Source organism: Cavia porcellus, unplaced genomic scaffold (genome assembly GCF_034190915.1).
Source record: "Cavia porcellus strain 051 isolate PalLab524CR breed Dunkin Hartley unplaced genomic scaffold, mCavPor4.1 scaffold_3, whole genome shotgun sequence".
Lineage (NCBI taxonomy): Eukaryota > Metazoa > Chordata > Mammalia > Rodentia > Caviidae > Cavia > Cavia porcellus.
Genome location: NW_026947486.1, coordinates 97,639,630 through 97,654,929, shown reverse-complemented (window position 1 = coordinate 97,654,929; position 15,300 = coordinate 97,639,630). Strand labels below are relative to the sequence as shown.

Sequence of the window (15,300 nt, the reverse complement as noted above, 5' to 3'; positions counted from 1 at the left end):
GTTGAAACTGAATCTAAGTAAGCCATTACATGCAATTCTCACTTTAAGTGGAAATATGGGCGATGGAGTGACAAATGAAATAATGCCATGAGAAATCAAATAACACTAGGATATTCTACTGAACAATTAAGTCAATTTCTTCAACAAATCAATAGCATAAGAAATATCAAAAGCAACCAAGAGAGGGTGAACGTTTTATGCTGTATTAAATAAGGGATGTGCTATATAAGAACCAAATGCAAATACAGTCATCTTTTGGAATTCAACTCAAATAAATCAAGCTTATAGTTTTGAGACAGTTAGGGAAATACAAACATGAACTAGTAACTATTAACTTACAATGTGTGTGATGTTGTTAGCTAAGAAAATGTCCAATTAAGAGATGTACACAGAAGTATGTAGAGGTGAAATACATGAAGTCTGAGTTCTGCTTTAAAATACTTCAAACAACAAAAATTAAAGGCATACATAAAATGAATGTCACAAATACTTGATAGTTGTTGGATAAAGGTGATGAGTGGATGTGTTACTAGGCTTTCTTTTTTTGATGTTTTAAAATTTCCAAAAAACATAATGAAAAATTAAGTCATTTGTAGAGATGATGATGGTTCTTAAAGAAAAGACTTTGTATTCCACAGATTTTTATATTCATAAGCTTCAAAGGAATATATAATTAAGAAAATCACCAGTATTTCTTGAAGCTTCTTAGTAGTTCAGTTATGTTTAAAAATATGAGTCTAAAACACATTTTACTAAAAACATTTACTAATGTTTTACAATAAACATTTTACGAGACATAACTGTTTATATATAATCTAAACAAATGACCCTAAAAAATTTTATTAAAACAAAAAAGAAGAATTAACAGTATTGTGTGGTTCTCAATGCTGCATTAGGTTTGTGCAACTTTTCTTTAATCGAGCTTATATAATTTAACATTTTAAACTTTATAAGCTTTTCCATATTCATATCTTCATTTATTTTATTAAAGTACTTGCAAATACCTTGAAATGAAAATCTCCTTTGTATAATTTTCTTAAGAAATGAAGTTGCATAGAAAGAGGGATAAGTTTCAGTAACATTAACATCCTTTATTATATTACATGTAAGTCAAATATATACCTTGCCCTAACATATGAACTACTTTATATTAAATTTCCGGATGACTGGATATATTTCAGATACACTATAATAGAGAATTTAGAGTAATGTTGCATAACACAAATATAAAAATCACCGACCATTCTTTTTCCTCGCTTAATCTCCTGAAGTACTGTTTTAATATCAAAATCTCCAAATTCTGCTCTTGATGTTGTTGTTAGCTGGACTGTGCCAGAGGAAAACAACTAGAGAAGAAAAATGCAGAAGTATTACCATTCAGAGTGCCCTTATAAGAGGGTAAACAAGATAACAAACACATAATATTGCTCTAATTTCAAGAGCAAAAGATAATTTTTCTTAATAATATGTATTAAGTCAAGTATTTTATTTAACATAGTCATATCTGATTAAAATACAACCCAAAATAAGAACACTGGGGGAAAAAAATACACTGAGACTGCCAGTGTATAGCCAAGACTAGATACTCTGCTTCAAACAATGAAGATTAACATTATTACTCTATTGTCTCAATGGTTTCATATTTCATAAAGCTTCAAAAACTACTTTAAATATCAAATTTTAACCAGAGAGGCAGATGAGAAACTCCTGTATTTCTGTTCAGTACAATATAAGAAACATTTTTGTACTCTAAATCAGGCCTGGATTTAAGAAAGGAAAGATAAAAACAACTTCACCATATTGGGTCAGGGATCTAGCTCAGCAGTGTAAGTGCCTGCCTGTCAAGTGTGAGCTTGTGAGTTTGAGCTTGGTACACCCCTCCAAAAAAACACTTCACCTTACTCTTATCTTCAAGGAATTTAAGGGTCTATTACGGAAAGCAGGTTCATCAAAATATAATTGTAATACAGTATGCTAATCACAATAAAAATGATATTTATTAGAGTATAAGCCTAAAATACCTTTCATAATGTATTTATGATGACGAAATTATTACATCTGTGAAGTAATTATTAGTTAAAAATGTAGGTTTGGCTGGGACAGAGCCTCAGCTCTAGATGCTTTCCTAGTATATCCAAGGTTAAACCCCCAGTATTGTAAGCAAAAAAAAAGTGGGCTTAAAAGCACATAAAAAGAACCATGCTTACCATGCACTTATAATGTGCAGCTGCCTTCTTAGCATTAAATATATGCAGTTTTCCTCTTGCCTCATTTTCTTCTTCTCCGACATGACAAAATCCACATTTAGGCCTGGTGTCACTGGGGCTGCTTCTATGTGGAGACCTGTCTCTCTGCAAATGGAAAAGAAAAAAAGTACTTTAAAAATGCTATGGGGGGGCTGAGGATTTAGCTCAGCAGCATGAGCACCTGCCTTGCAAGCGCGTGGTTTTGAGTTTGATCCCTGGTACCCCACCAAAAGAATAATTTTAAAAATGCTATCATTTTTCAGGCTTATTTAACACTTCAAATGATAAACCCTACTTATAAACACAGTTTAAATGAAATATGCATGATGTAACAAAAACTAAGAATCCAATAGTTTACTACTTACATAGGAACTACTTTCCATTTCATCTGTTCCATGAGAAGATGTGGACCTGGTATCTTCTGACAGTCCTTTAAAATTAGTTTTTCTTGGTCTTCCTTTACGACTTTTCTTTTTACTTTTTGGGGACGAGGGCTCCAATTCATGCTCATTAAAACTTTCTTCTAAATCAGCTGCTTAAAAATGAACAAAAGCTTTATATGGACCAATCATAAAAAGGAAAATTTGTTTATTAATCCACAGGACATAGGTTTTCCTTACAATTAAATCAGTAGAAATGAGGAAAAATGGTCTGTTATAATCAACATAGCAACCTAATATTTCAGATAAATGCAACAAAAATAAAATATAACATATTATAAGCATTGTAACCTTAATTATTTCCTTTGACTTGCAATTTTGTAAAAGTGAATTTTGTGATCTTGATTATGCAATTTTACTTTTCCTTTTGTTTTTCTGAAACAGGGTCTTCCTAATTAGGCCAGGTTGGCCTCTGTTTGAAACTTTCCTGTCTCAGACTCCTGAGTGCTGACATTACAGATATGTGCCACCACACTGCCTTGCTTTCAAATATTTCAGTCATTTAAAATGAAAGTAAAACCAGTTTCACAGTCACGCCGACCACATTTCAAGAGCTCTCACCCACACATGACTAGCTGCAACAGTACTCAGCTGCACAGATATGGGCTGCTTCCATCACTGGTCTAGATAATCCTTCAATCATCATGGAAACAGAATGTACAAATTCATCAAAGATGTCACCTATAATTGAACTGATCAAGTAATTAAACAAATAATAAGTAAAAAAAGAGTTCCCAACACAAGCGGGAGAAAGGAAATGTTTAAAGTTTAGTTGTGTATATTTTGATAGATTGAACAAAATTTATGTATAAACTTCAGAATTATATTTCCCAACAAATTGAAAATAATTTCTAGCACTAATGGAAGCTATTTCATTCAAATAGTAACTACAAATATTTATTAAAGTCTACTGTACATAGATAATGTATTTAAATTATCAGAAGGGTATAAAAACTGATTCTTGTCCTAGGGTCAAACCATAAATGTTCTAGGCATAGCCATCTAGCACCTTCACTGATTTTTCCTTTAATATGTTATTCGCTTAATTCTAGAGACTAATTTCACACCAAAAAAGCATCAGCTCCTCCTCTCAGATGCTTATGCCTGCCTGCCTGCCTGCCTGTTCATTGACAATGATGGGGATTGAACCATACTGAATTACAACCCCAAACCTTTTAAAAAATTTTTTAAGACAGAGTCTTGCTAAGGTGCTAAGCTGCCTATGTTGGACTCAAACTTGAGAACTTTCTGCCTTGGTCTTCCAGAGTGCTGGTATTACTTTAGAAGTGTCAGTATTTTCTTTTTTCTGTGCTAGGGATTGAACTCAGGGCCTTGTGCATGCAAGGCAAAAGCTCAACCACTGAGCCACATCCCCAGTCCTGGGACTACTTTAAATGATTTTTTTTAAATAAAAGCACATACATTACGGTGAGAAAATGGTAACTTAATTAGTATACTTAAAACGTAAAAATTCAGGGAAATTTTAAGTATTAGACTGCAAAATGACTAAGTTATATGAATGGAACTTTACCTAACTATGATGGGATTGGAGGGATTTAAGGGGAAAAGGTGTAAGTTAGTGGACAATGATTTACAGGGAATAAGATAAATCTATGTAAACAACTTCCTATGCAGACAGAGAACTAAACATAGGTGATCATAAAACTACAGAAAATTTCATATCAAAGCATATTATTCACTTTTAATATTCAAAGTGACTTTATTAAAGCTGTTAGGATTACTTATACTTGCTAAAAACTAAAAAGGCTTCAAATGAAAAATCATAGCTGAATTTTTCAATTTTTGATATATATTTGTATATATATTTCAGTTGTGTGCATAGATAGTGGTACCTCAGTTCACAAACACTTTTGTGTGTAAACAATTTGGTTCAGAAACAAAAGTGTTTGGCAGAATTTTGTTTTTCTTTGCAAACTCTGCATCAGGTGACAAACATGATCTTGGTCACCTTACCCACAGAAACAAAAATGTGGCCATCTTTTCTAAAATCATAGAACAAATTAAGTTCATGAACTGAGGTGCCACTGTGTATGTAACATTTCATTATTTATAATTAAACAATCACTAATACCATAACACTACATTAGTCTAAAAGAAATTAAAAACTGATCCTATTACCAGCACACATGACTAGTTTTCCACATGACATCTTTCTCCTAAGTATGAAATCATTCAGCAAAAATATTTTAGGAGACATTAGCAAAACTAGTAAAGTTGCACAGAATTGACTTAAATGTTCAATTTTTAAACTTCTGGAAGCTAAAAAGAATGGTGAGTCAAAAGGCAAACAGTAATCTAGAACAGTATTTCCTATACTGTGACAGAAAATTATTATTCTTATATAAATTCATATACAATTAATACCCCAGTAGAAAAATGGATCAAAGACGTGATGACAAAATTCATGAAATATATGTAGTTAATAAAACGTATTTTGAAATAATTTCTGCCATGCATGGTAGAACACACCTGTCTGACCTACTAGGGAGGCTGAGAGAGGAGGATTGAAAGTTTGGTCTGTCAAGGCAACTAACAAGATCCAGTCTCAAAATTTAAAAACTTAAAACAGCTGGGTAGCTCAGTAGTAGAGTGCTTGCTCAGCATTTGAGAGGCCATGAGTTCAATCCCCAGCACCAGAAAAATATTTAATTTTCCTAGCATCAAATTATAAATTAAATGATATTTTATCTATCAAAAGAGACTTTAAATAGAAAAATTACAACAAACCCAACAAAAATGTGATAGAAGTAAAAATATAGAAGTCCTTTCTAAATGCAGAACACAGATCATGTTTCTAAGTAAAGGGGATCAACATTAGAAAACAAATTTTGCAAATCTAATTTAACATAAAAAGAACTTTAAGGTATTTCTATAGTTTTCTGGCAAAGTAAATGGACAAGAATACAAAACAATACCTTTTCAAAAAATACCAAATATACTATATAGCAACAGCTGTTAAAATATTGGTATGAGAACAGACACATATAAGTGAAGACAGACCAAGTGGATGAGAAAGGTAAGCTTGAAAATGGATCATGAAACATTTGAGAACTAAGAATAGGATAATGCTAGATTTTCAGATGAGTGGGGAAAAGACAAGATCATACTACTGGCTATTTTTTAAAAAATGAGATTCCTTTCCTCATACTATATAAAAAATCAGAGACACTTTAAAACCTAATCACTAAACAAATGATAAATGTAACAGAATGGAGATTTTTACAAATATTCTGTAGAGTGGGATACATGTACTTATAATAGAAAACAGAGATGTGACTAAAAATAAGTAGCTTTTCTACAGCCAGATGTATCATAAATTAAGTTTAAAGATAAAATAGGGCTGGGAATACTGAGCATCACAAACAGCAGCAACAAAAAGACAAATTGTGATACTATTTGCATATGGTGGTTGAAATGCAATACCAATATCACACAGACCACCTACAATTCAACTTTACAAAGATAAACCTCCAAGAGAAAAATACAAAAAGGACAGGAACGGGTAATTCATAAGAGAAATAATGACCAAAAAATATGTACAGAAGCCCAACCTTACTAATGATAACAGAAATGAAAATTAAATGACATAATCAGAGTTGCAAAAACTAAAGACAAAATATTAAACTCAAAACTTGAAAAATCAAGACTGACACTCTTGGTGGTAGCTCAAATTGGGTAAATGATTTCTGAAGCAATGTAAAGGCACTTACTCATAATGTTAAAAGCACAGAACCTTTGACCATACACAACTTTCTAGGAGTTTCTCCCATAGTCACACAAATTAAGTACATATATATATTTTCACAAGGAAGATCATTGCAGCATGATTTGTAACCACAAAAAGTTTTATAATATATTTTTATTAATAAATCCTTAAAGGGTGACTCTATTATATTCCATGGAATAGAACTTTAAAATGACATAGATCTGTACGCTTACAGGGAAGGTCTAATTAATATATCACAGAATGAAACAAGCAAGTTGCATAACTGTGTGTGTGTGGTATAATGTCACTACATTAAAAGTGTGTAAGTGCACATATGTCTAAATTTGTATGGAAAAATAGCTCTGGGAAGATCCAAATTATTACTACTGATTTCTCCTTTTTATGGCTTATAACTAGATGCTCCTGTGAGAGCCTCACGCACTTATAAGCAGGGCTTCTGGAAGGTGACTGGATTATGGGGGCTTATAGCTGACTTGCTGTTAGGGAAAGGGGCCTGTTAGGAAATGGTGAGTCACCAGGGGCATGCTTCTTCCCTGACTCCTCACTTTGTTCTCTCTGATTTGGGGCATGCCTGACATAAGCAGATTCCCTCTATATACAAGCCCTTCCACCATGCCGCAGGACTGAAACCTCTATAAACTGTGAGCCAAACAAAATCTGTTTGCCTTTAAGTCCTGTCAAGTATTATGTCTCAGCACCAAGAAAAGTGACTAAAACACTTGTGGAGATGTGATTTGGAATGAGGAAAGAACTCTTAAAAACTCACAGTAATAGCATCTTTGTACTTTTTTTTGTAGTGCTAGGGATGAACCCAGAGCCTTATATATGCAAAGCAGGTATTCTAACCCTCAGCTATATATACCCATTCTAATTTTTCTTAAACAGTGAGTATTGTGCTACTTTTGTAATTACCAGAATTTGCAGTCTCCCATGTGGTGAAGGGGGTGGACATCTATTCATCACTGGTGAGAATATAACCTAGCACAATATATTTAGCAAGTAATATGGCAATGTGGATTACGGTCAAGAAGTCAAACTTTTTGTTAAGAAAGGGTACTTTTTGTACCCTTTGACTCACTGAGTTAAGTTATAGGAATTTACCCTAAAAAATAATTGAAACTGTACATGAAAAAGTGAACACAAAGACAAAACACCTATTTAAATTTTTCATGATTACAACCTATTACATTTCCCTTACCATTCAAAATTGTAAAAGGTTTTAACATTTAAAAACTGTATTTCCTTTTGTAATTATAAAAGAAAGTAAAAATCCCCCTGCTACCGTCTGCTTCCACCTGCTCTGCTCTTCCAGCTGGCTCCCCAGCCAAACCACCTCTCCTCTTCTCCTTACTCTTTAGGAGGTTCTCTCTCTTCACTGCTTTCCTTTACTGCCTCAGAAACTTGAGTGCCCTAGTATAAGTCTTGATATCTATATATCTACACTATATCTCCTTGGACAGAAAACCTACTTCAGAAAATCTTGAATAAATTACATGAGTTAGTTCATTTAAAGTACTTAGAACAATGCTTGGCAATAAAACACTTAAGATTAGCTATTCTTTTCTGAGTATGCAAATTCTTTTCCAAGGTATACACAACAAACAGAATTCTAGGCATACTATTCAACACCTTGCCTTTTCTTTTAATATGGCTGAGCAACCTTCCATGTCAGTAAAGGCAAATTAACCTCCTTAAAGAGTTGGCAGTAATACATTCTGTTTAGCCAACTTGATTATATGACCTATAAATTATTTTCTCATTGTTTTTGCTATGTTGTAATGCATGTCTTTCTCCATTTATCTTTTTCACCTATAGAATATCTTATCAGCTTTCATTTGCAAATACATATGCATATATGCAAATAAGAAATACAATCAGAGCTAATATTGAAACTTCTGAGTTTTTACTGTGCTAGATGCACTATGTAGTATGTATGAATGACAGAAGGGTTATCTGAGCCTCCCAACAACCCAATAAAATTGGGTTAGTCATCTTCCCAAATTCTCATTTTATACCAGACAATAAAGTTCAGAAAAATTAAATAATTTTGGTCAAGGACATGAAGACAGAGAGCGGAACAAATGTCGGTGAGTAACTACAAATATCCTTTGATTCACTGGTACAGAACTACATATTTTCACATTGTCCTGGACGTTAGAAAAATAAGCGTTATACATGGACATGCATGCACAGAACTGGTCTGGAAGGTAGCACAAGAAATGTCTACTTTTAGCTACAGAATTTGGAAACTGAGATACAGGGGCCACGATGGAAGAAAGTCTACTTAAAGTAGGCAGTGAAGCATGGTGGTGCACAGCTGTAATATCAGCATTCAGGAGGCTGAGGCAGGAGTTCGAGGCTAGCTTGCTATGAGTTCGAGGCTAGCCTGGGCTACATAGTGAACTCAAGGACATTCTAAACTACGTAGCAAGACCCTGTCTAAAAAAAAGGGCAGTCTTTTGTACTGCTGATTATTGTTTAATGTTTATACACCTATTCAAATAAATAATGATACAGCTGTAATTTCTAAAAATTCAGGTTAAGGAAAGTGACAAAATATGGACCTGTTCTTCCTGTGCCACCTAATGCCTCCTACAAATACAGCCCTCCGATAATTATGTCATTTTAAAATGGCTAGAACCTTCTGTTACCCTTTGGTTTGCCTCTGTTATGGCCTTTGTAGGGCAGAGAAGCAATCAACTTTCAAGACACCAACTTTCCTTCTCCCAGTATTAAAAAGCCCCATCTCTCCCTCTATTAATTTTCTACTCTTTATTATCAATGCTTTCCTCATTTTACATTCCCTGACTTATGCTCCATTTCACTTCATCTCCTAAGTTCTCCTATCAGTTAACGGTACAAAGCAGAAAGGACCCTTGGACATGAAGTCTGCCATTTAGCAGGTTTCAACTTGGTTCAGATCCTCACCATTCACAAGGCAAACACTCCTCAGGTTTAAATGGGACTAATGCTAATACTTTCCTTTCAAATCTACTTCCAGAAATTACTTATGAAAAATGTTCTGTAAACTACAAAGTTTTATTACTCTTTACTGCTTTCTTAATAATTTTTCTTGGTGAGATAAAATAACCAACGCCCAAAGTTAAGGGAACAAAGCTTTATTTGGCTCACAGTTTGCAGAGGTTTTGGTCTATAGCTGGCTCCAAGGCAGGGTGATTTGGCAGAGGGGCATTGCAGAAGAGAAATATTTCATGGAGGGCAGAAGATAGCAAAGCAAGCAAGAGATAACCACAGCTCTATTTCTTATATCACATCCAGGCTATTTAGTGTGAGTAGCACTCACACCCTTAATCCTAATGCTCTTGATTGTAGCATTGCACCATGAAACAATCCCAGCATCGCACACTCTAGATCCAGTCACCTCTGAAAAAGCCCCACTTAAGATCACGTAAGGCTTGGGAAGACATCTAGATACAAGTCAGAACACCACTCTTGTCATGTAACATGTAGACCAGTGGTGAAGAACCTATGGCATGCATGCTACAGTAGGCTGCTTGTACTACTGAAAGCTCTAAAGGTTTGCCATCACTGAATTGTAGATTATAAACTCTTTGCTCTCAAGGGGATTCTTTTCTAAATTTCCCAAGACAACCATATTAATCAGGTACTCAAAAGATGTTTGTTAGAATTAGGAAAAAAGAGGCTATCAGGGCTTTCCTCACAATAGCCTGCTCTGCTTCCTCCAGGGTATTCTTTGAAGTTGCTTCTACCTCTTGTAGGCAGCCCAAGCTTTATCTGCAGAGCCTGTTTTGCCCTCACTCTTCACTCTTTTTCAAATAAACATCACTGCTTTTTGCTCATTTCATTCAATTGTTTGAGAAGAGAAGAACCTGGAATCTAACTCCAGAAAGAGAGATGAAACTTAGGTCCTGGAGAGAAAATCTGACCAGGCCAAGGTCCTGGAGCAAGTATGTGGAGGAGGTTGGATTTGAACTCATACCTTTGACTGTGATGATATGCTTTCTACTTTTTCTCCCTTAAACTAATCTAGAAATATTCACACTATGAAAACTGGCAATATACTAAATTATAGCACAGTGACTGCAACGAGTGGCTACCAAATAAATGAAAGTTGGATTTAAAATTGAACAAAGACAGCCATTAAGGTTGGGGCAAGCATCACCACCTACACTTGGCATCTTTATGGTTGCTGTAAATGACTAACTGGAGCTCATTTACTCTGATTCTTCTAGTGTGACCATGATGCACATTTGCTATGTATGTTCTGGGAAGCTAATGAACTTAGCTTCCTACTTTCAGGAAAGGTATCATTTAAACAACATATTTTATGAATATTCATTGTGCACTGATACATACATATACAAATATGTAGCACACATCCCAAAAGTACTATTCTTAAACAAAACAAAATGTATTATTCTTAATTAAGCATGCTAAAATCAGATGGGATATCTAGGATTTCTTTGGGACTGACAAAGCAAAACTGGCCATAAATCTGAAGACTGCTGAAATCAGGAAAAGAGTACATGGGAATTCATTATGCTGTTCTCTTTACTTGTGTGTATGGTTGAAATTTCCTATAGTGAAAGTCTCCAGAGTGTGCCAAACCCAAATGAGCATACACAGTGATTTGTACAGGGGTGGTCAATAAATCTGGAGAATCAAAACAAAAGAATATGGAGTCAGTTCTGCATAAAAATCACAACGTAAGTATGTTATTAAGGTTTTCCAAATTAAATGAGGAATAAAATTTAAATTCCACTGTCTTCCAAGGAAGAGTACATAAAAAGATGAATAGTAATAAATGTAGATAGTTTTTTAAAGGAACAATGATATAGAACACAGTATTTACTGAACACTAACTATGTGCCAAGAATGTGAACAGCCTTACATATACTATTTTATTTAGTCCTTACTACAATCCTATGTTGTGTGTGTTCGTGTGTGTGTGTGTGTGTGTGTGTGTGTGTGAGAGAGAGAGAGAGAGAGAGAGAGAGAGAGAGAGAGAGAGATGCTGAAGATCAAACCTAGGGCCTCAAGTATCCTATCACTCTATCACTGAGCTGCAAAGAGAGAGAGAGAGAGAGAAAGAGAGAGAGAGAGAGAGAGAGAGAGAGAGAGAGATGCTGAAGATCAAACCTAGGGCCTCAAGTATCCTATCACTCTATCACTGAGCTGCATCCAGAGTCTTGTTTTTCTTTCTTTAATCTCCATTTTACAGATGTGTCTAAAGTTTTCATCTGAGAAATATCAAGTAACTTGCCCAAGATCATGAGATTAGGAAGTGATAGAGCCAAGATTCAAAACAGATCTAAGGGGCTGGGGATTTAGCTCAGTGGCAAAAGTGCCTGCCTTGCAAGCAGGCAGTCTTGAGTTCGATCCCCGGTACCGATAAAAAGGAAAAAAAAAAAAAAAAAAACAGATCTGATGGTACTGCCTTCCCAGTACTTAATAAGCCTATTCATTAAAAAATTTTAATATACCTATATTCTAATTGACATATCATAATAAGCATATGTCTAACTGACATATACATATTTATACACTTCAGATTGACATTTCAATACATATATACAATGTATAATAATCAGATCAGGGTCACTGGCTAAATTGAAAGATTTTTTAAAAAGTTATTATCACATGAAAATCTCCCTAAACTTCTGAACTTCCATTTTTTTTTTTTGGTCTTTTTCATTTTTATCGGTACCTGGGATCGAAATCACGACGGCCTGCTTGCAAGGCAGGTGCTTATGCCACTGAGCTAAATCCCCAGCCCCCTGAACTTCCATTCTATAGAAACTTCACATTCTATAGAAAAAGAACAAGAAAAATAAAACACTAAGCAAATATTACCACAGGCAAAGACTTCAAATCTATATAACATTCAGCATATGTCTAATACAGTGGTGCCTCAGTTTACAAACTCAATTCTCTCCACAATTTTGGTAGCAAACCAAACTACAGGAGAATTGAATCAAATTTTCCCTTAAGGTCAAAATTGAATCTAACCACTAAATTTTATTAGGTTGTGGTCCAACTCTGTTTGTGACCAGAATCAAGTTCATGAATTTAGGTAAGTACAGTGACCTATTTCCTAAAACATACATGGACTTACATGATTATACTGAAGTATAATATTAAAGATTCAGAATTGTTCATTAGAGAATCTCTAGGTACCTGAATAAAATCAAGATTACAGACCCCAAGGTTAGGCACAGAAGATTCCTTTATGTCTCAGAAAGCATGGAGTTTTATGGTCAACATAATCACAGCACTTGGCATTTTTAAAGTAATTTCAAACTTAATAGCCTTCACTCAGATTTTACAAATGTCACTATTTTATATCTGCTTTATCATTAATTTTTTTCTAGATACACACATACACACTTCTGAGAGCTTTACAGTTCCTTCTTTAATACATACACATTTTTCCTGAAAGCATTAAAAGATACAGGCATTGATTCCCTTTTATCTCTAAATATTTCTATGTGTCACCACTGTAACATTTTTGGATTTTAATCCAATTTTATTTTTTATCAGTACATCTTTGCTGTACATAATGACTATTTGCATTGCAGGGAGTTGGTACAGCTACATAACATGTTAATTATTTGCATTTTTTCTTCCTCTCTCTTCCCTCCTTCTCCTTTGCCTCCTTTTTATATCTATTTCCTTTCCACTAAAAATCTATTTCCCTGTTTATGATTATCTTTCATTTTGCTCTTTAATTCTTTATGTTTTGAGTTTCTCAGAGAAAAATATACAATATTTAAGCTTTAGTGTCTGATTTATTTTATTAAGCATTAGACTCTCAAGGTGCATCCACTTTCCCACAAATAACTTAAAGTTATCCTTCTTTATGACTGAGAAGTACTCCATTGTGTATGCATACCACATTTTATTTATCCGTTTATCTGTTGATGAACCAATAGGCTGCTTCGAAGATTTGGCTATTATGAGTTGTGCTATTTACAAGCACGTGTATGCAGTACCATTGTAATAATGTACCTTTCAACTTTTGGGGGGAAGATATCTAGACAAGAAATAGCTGGATCAAATGGAATTTCTAGTTTTTGGTTTTTGAGGGCTCTTCATAGTGATTTCCATAGTGGTTGTTGTAATTTACAATCCTATTAACAGTGTAAAAGAGTTCATCCTCCTGCCCAGCCCCACAATCCCACCAGCATTTGTTATTATTCAATTTTTTCATGACATTCTTTCTGGAGTAAGATGGAATTTTAGCATTGTATTAATCTGCATTTCTCTAATGTCTAAAGACGCTGTACACTTTTTCATGGACTCATAGGCTGCTTGCACTTCTGAGAAATATCCATTTCAATTGCCTATTTTTTGGCTGGGTCCTTTATTGAGGGAGGTCCTAATATTTGTGAATTCTTTTTGTTTTTGGTCTTTTTCCTTTTTATCGGTACTGGGGATCGAACTCACGACTACCTGCTTGCAAGGCAGGTGCTTATGCCGCTGAGCTAAATCCCCAGCCCCCATGAATTGTCTTTTAAGACAGGGTCTCACTATGCAGTTCAGGCTGGCCTTGAACTCACTTTGTAGCCCAGGCTGGCCTCGAACTTGCAGTGATCCTCCTGCCTCAACCTCCCAAGGGTCAAGATATTCGTCCTCTGTCAGAAAAGTAGCTAGCAAAATATTTTTCCTACTATGTATTTAATTCTGCCAATCGTGTGTGTCACTAAACTGTGTCCGGCCCATATCCCTAAAACTTAAATTATGTTTTGTTAATGCATCTTGTTCTAGGAACACCCAGTGCAAGAGAAGCTGTGGGAGAAGAAAGTTTCACCCCCAAACACATTAGATACTGGCTTAGTTTCAACTGGAAGAAACTGAAGAGGTTACAAACTTTTTTTGAGTAACCATCCCATCCAAGACATTATTTACTAGGTAATTTAAGAGAACTAATATACCACAGGTTTAATTCCTTATGATTTCAAGGTCCTAAACTGATCTGAGTTTACACTTGAGATTATGATTCATACTCTTGATACAGATTATTCTGTCTCATCATAGAAGCTTTTGCTCAATATAAATAAGTGCAAAAACCTTCAACCTTTTAATTAAAATGATTTGCATACCCAATCATGGTTCCTTGCAGGTACTCAAAACATTTAGTGATGATAAGCTATTATATTACAAAACTTCTACAAAACAAGAGATGCGTATGAGTAATAAGATTGGATGATTTGATATTAGCAGTATTTGACATTTTTAAAGGATAAACAACATAGCTATATGTAAAGGCATGCATAGGAAAACCCATAAAAAATAGGACTTGTTTTGGCCATGGTGGGGGTTGAATCCAGAATCTCAGGCACGCTAGGTAAGCACTTTACCACTGAGGTAAATCTCCAGCCCAAGAGGTAGAAATTCATTCTAGTTATTCCTGCCCATTTCAAAGTGGAAATTTAAGAATGGAAAGGCGTGGCCTCATTTTAAGTAGTACAACAGCCAATAACTAGATATAGCTAGCCAGTTGCTACCATACTGGATGGCACAAATAAAAAACATTTCTATCATTAAGGAAAGTTTCACTACAAAGCATTTGAGTCATTAGTTCTCTATCCCCTTGTAAAAAGTTGTGCATCTTTGATATCGATGCCACTTAGCTGAACCACTGCTTCTCAAAATTTAAAGTAAATACAAAGCCACTGGGGTCTTGTTAAAGTGGCAATTACTACTTAATAAGCTGAGGTAAAACTTGAGGTTAGGCATTTGTAACGAGCTCCCACATGATGCTGGTTCATACACAATACCCTAAGCAGGAGTGGTTCCTTCCCTTCCTGGTTAACTATTACTAACCTCCCCCCCCCCGCCTTTTTTTGGGTTCTTTTTCCTTTTTTATGGGTACCGGGGATCG

At 34.8% G+C, this 15,300-nt stretch overlaps 1 protein-coding gene across 4 annotated transcripts in view; it reads right to left on the bottom strand.

Annotated features, from left to right (window-relative positions):
• Nucleotides 1-15,300, bottom strand: part of Phf6 (PHD finger protein 6) — a 55,356-nt gene that overhangs the window by 15,804 nt on the left and 24,252 nt on the right. For 3 of the 4 annotated variants that reach the window (XM_013144413.3, XM_005000281.4, XM_005000282.4), the window contains exons 6-8: nucleotides 2,612-2,781; nucleotides 2,208-2,351; nucleotides 1,242-1,346 (exon numbers count right to left, since the gene is read on the bottom strand). In XM_013144413.3, coding sequence (XP_012999867.1) covers nucleotides 1,242-1,346; nucleotides 2,208-2,351; nucleotides 2,612-2,781 — 419 coding nt within the window. The remainder of the gene's footprint in view (nucleotides 1-1,241; nucleotides 1,347-2,207; nucleotides 2,352-2,611; nucleotides 2,782-15,300) is intronic. The other variant, XM_063246439.1, reaches the window with a different exon arrangement.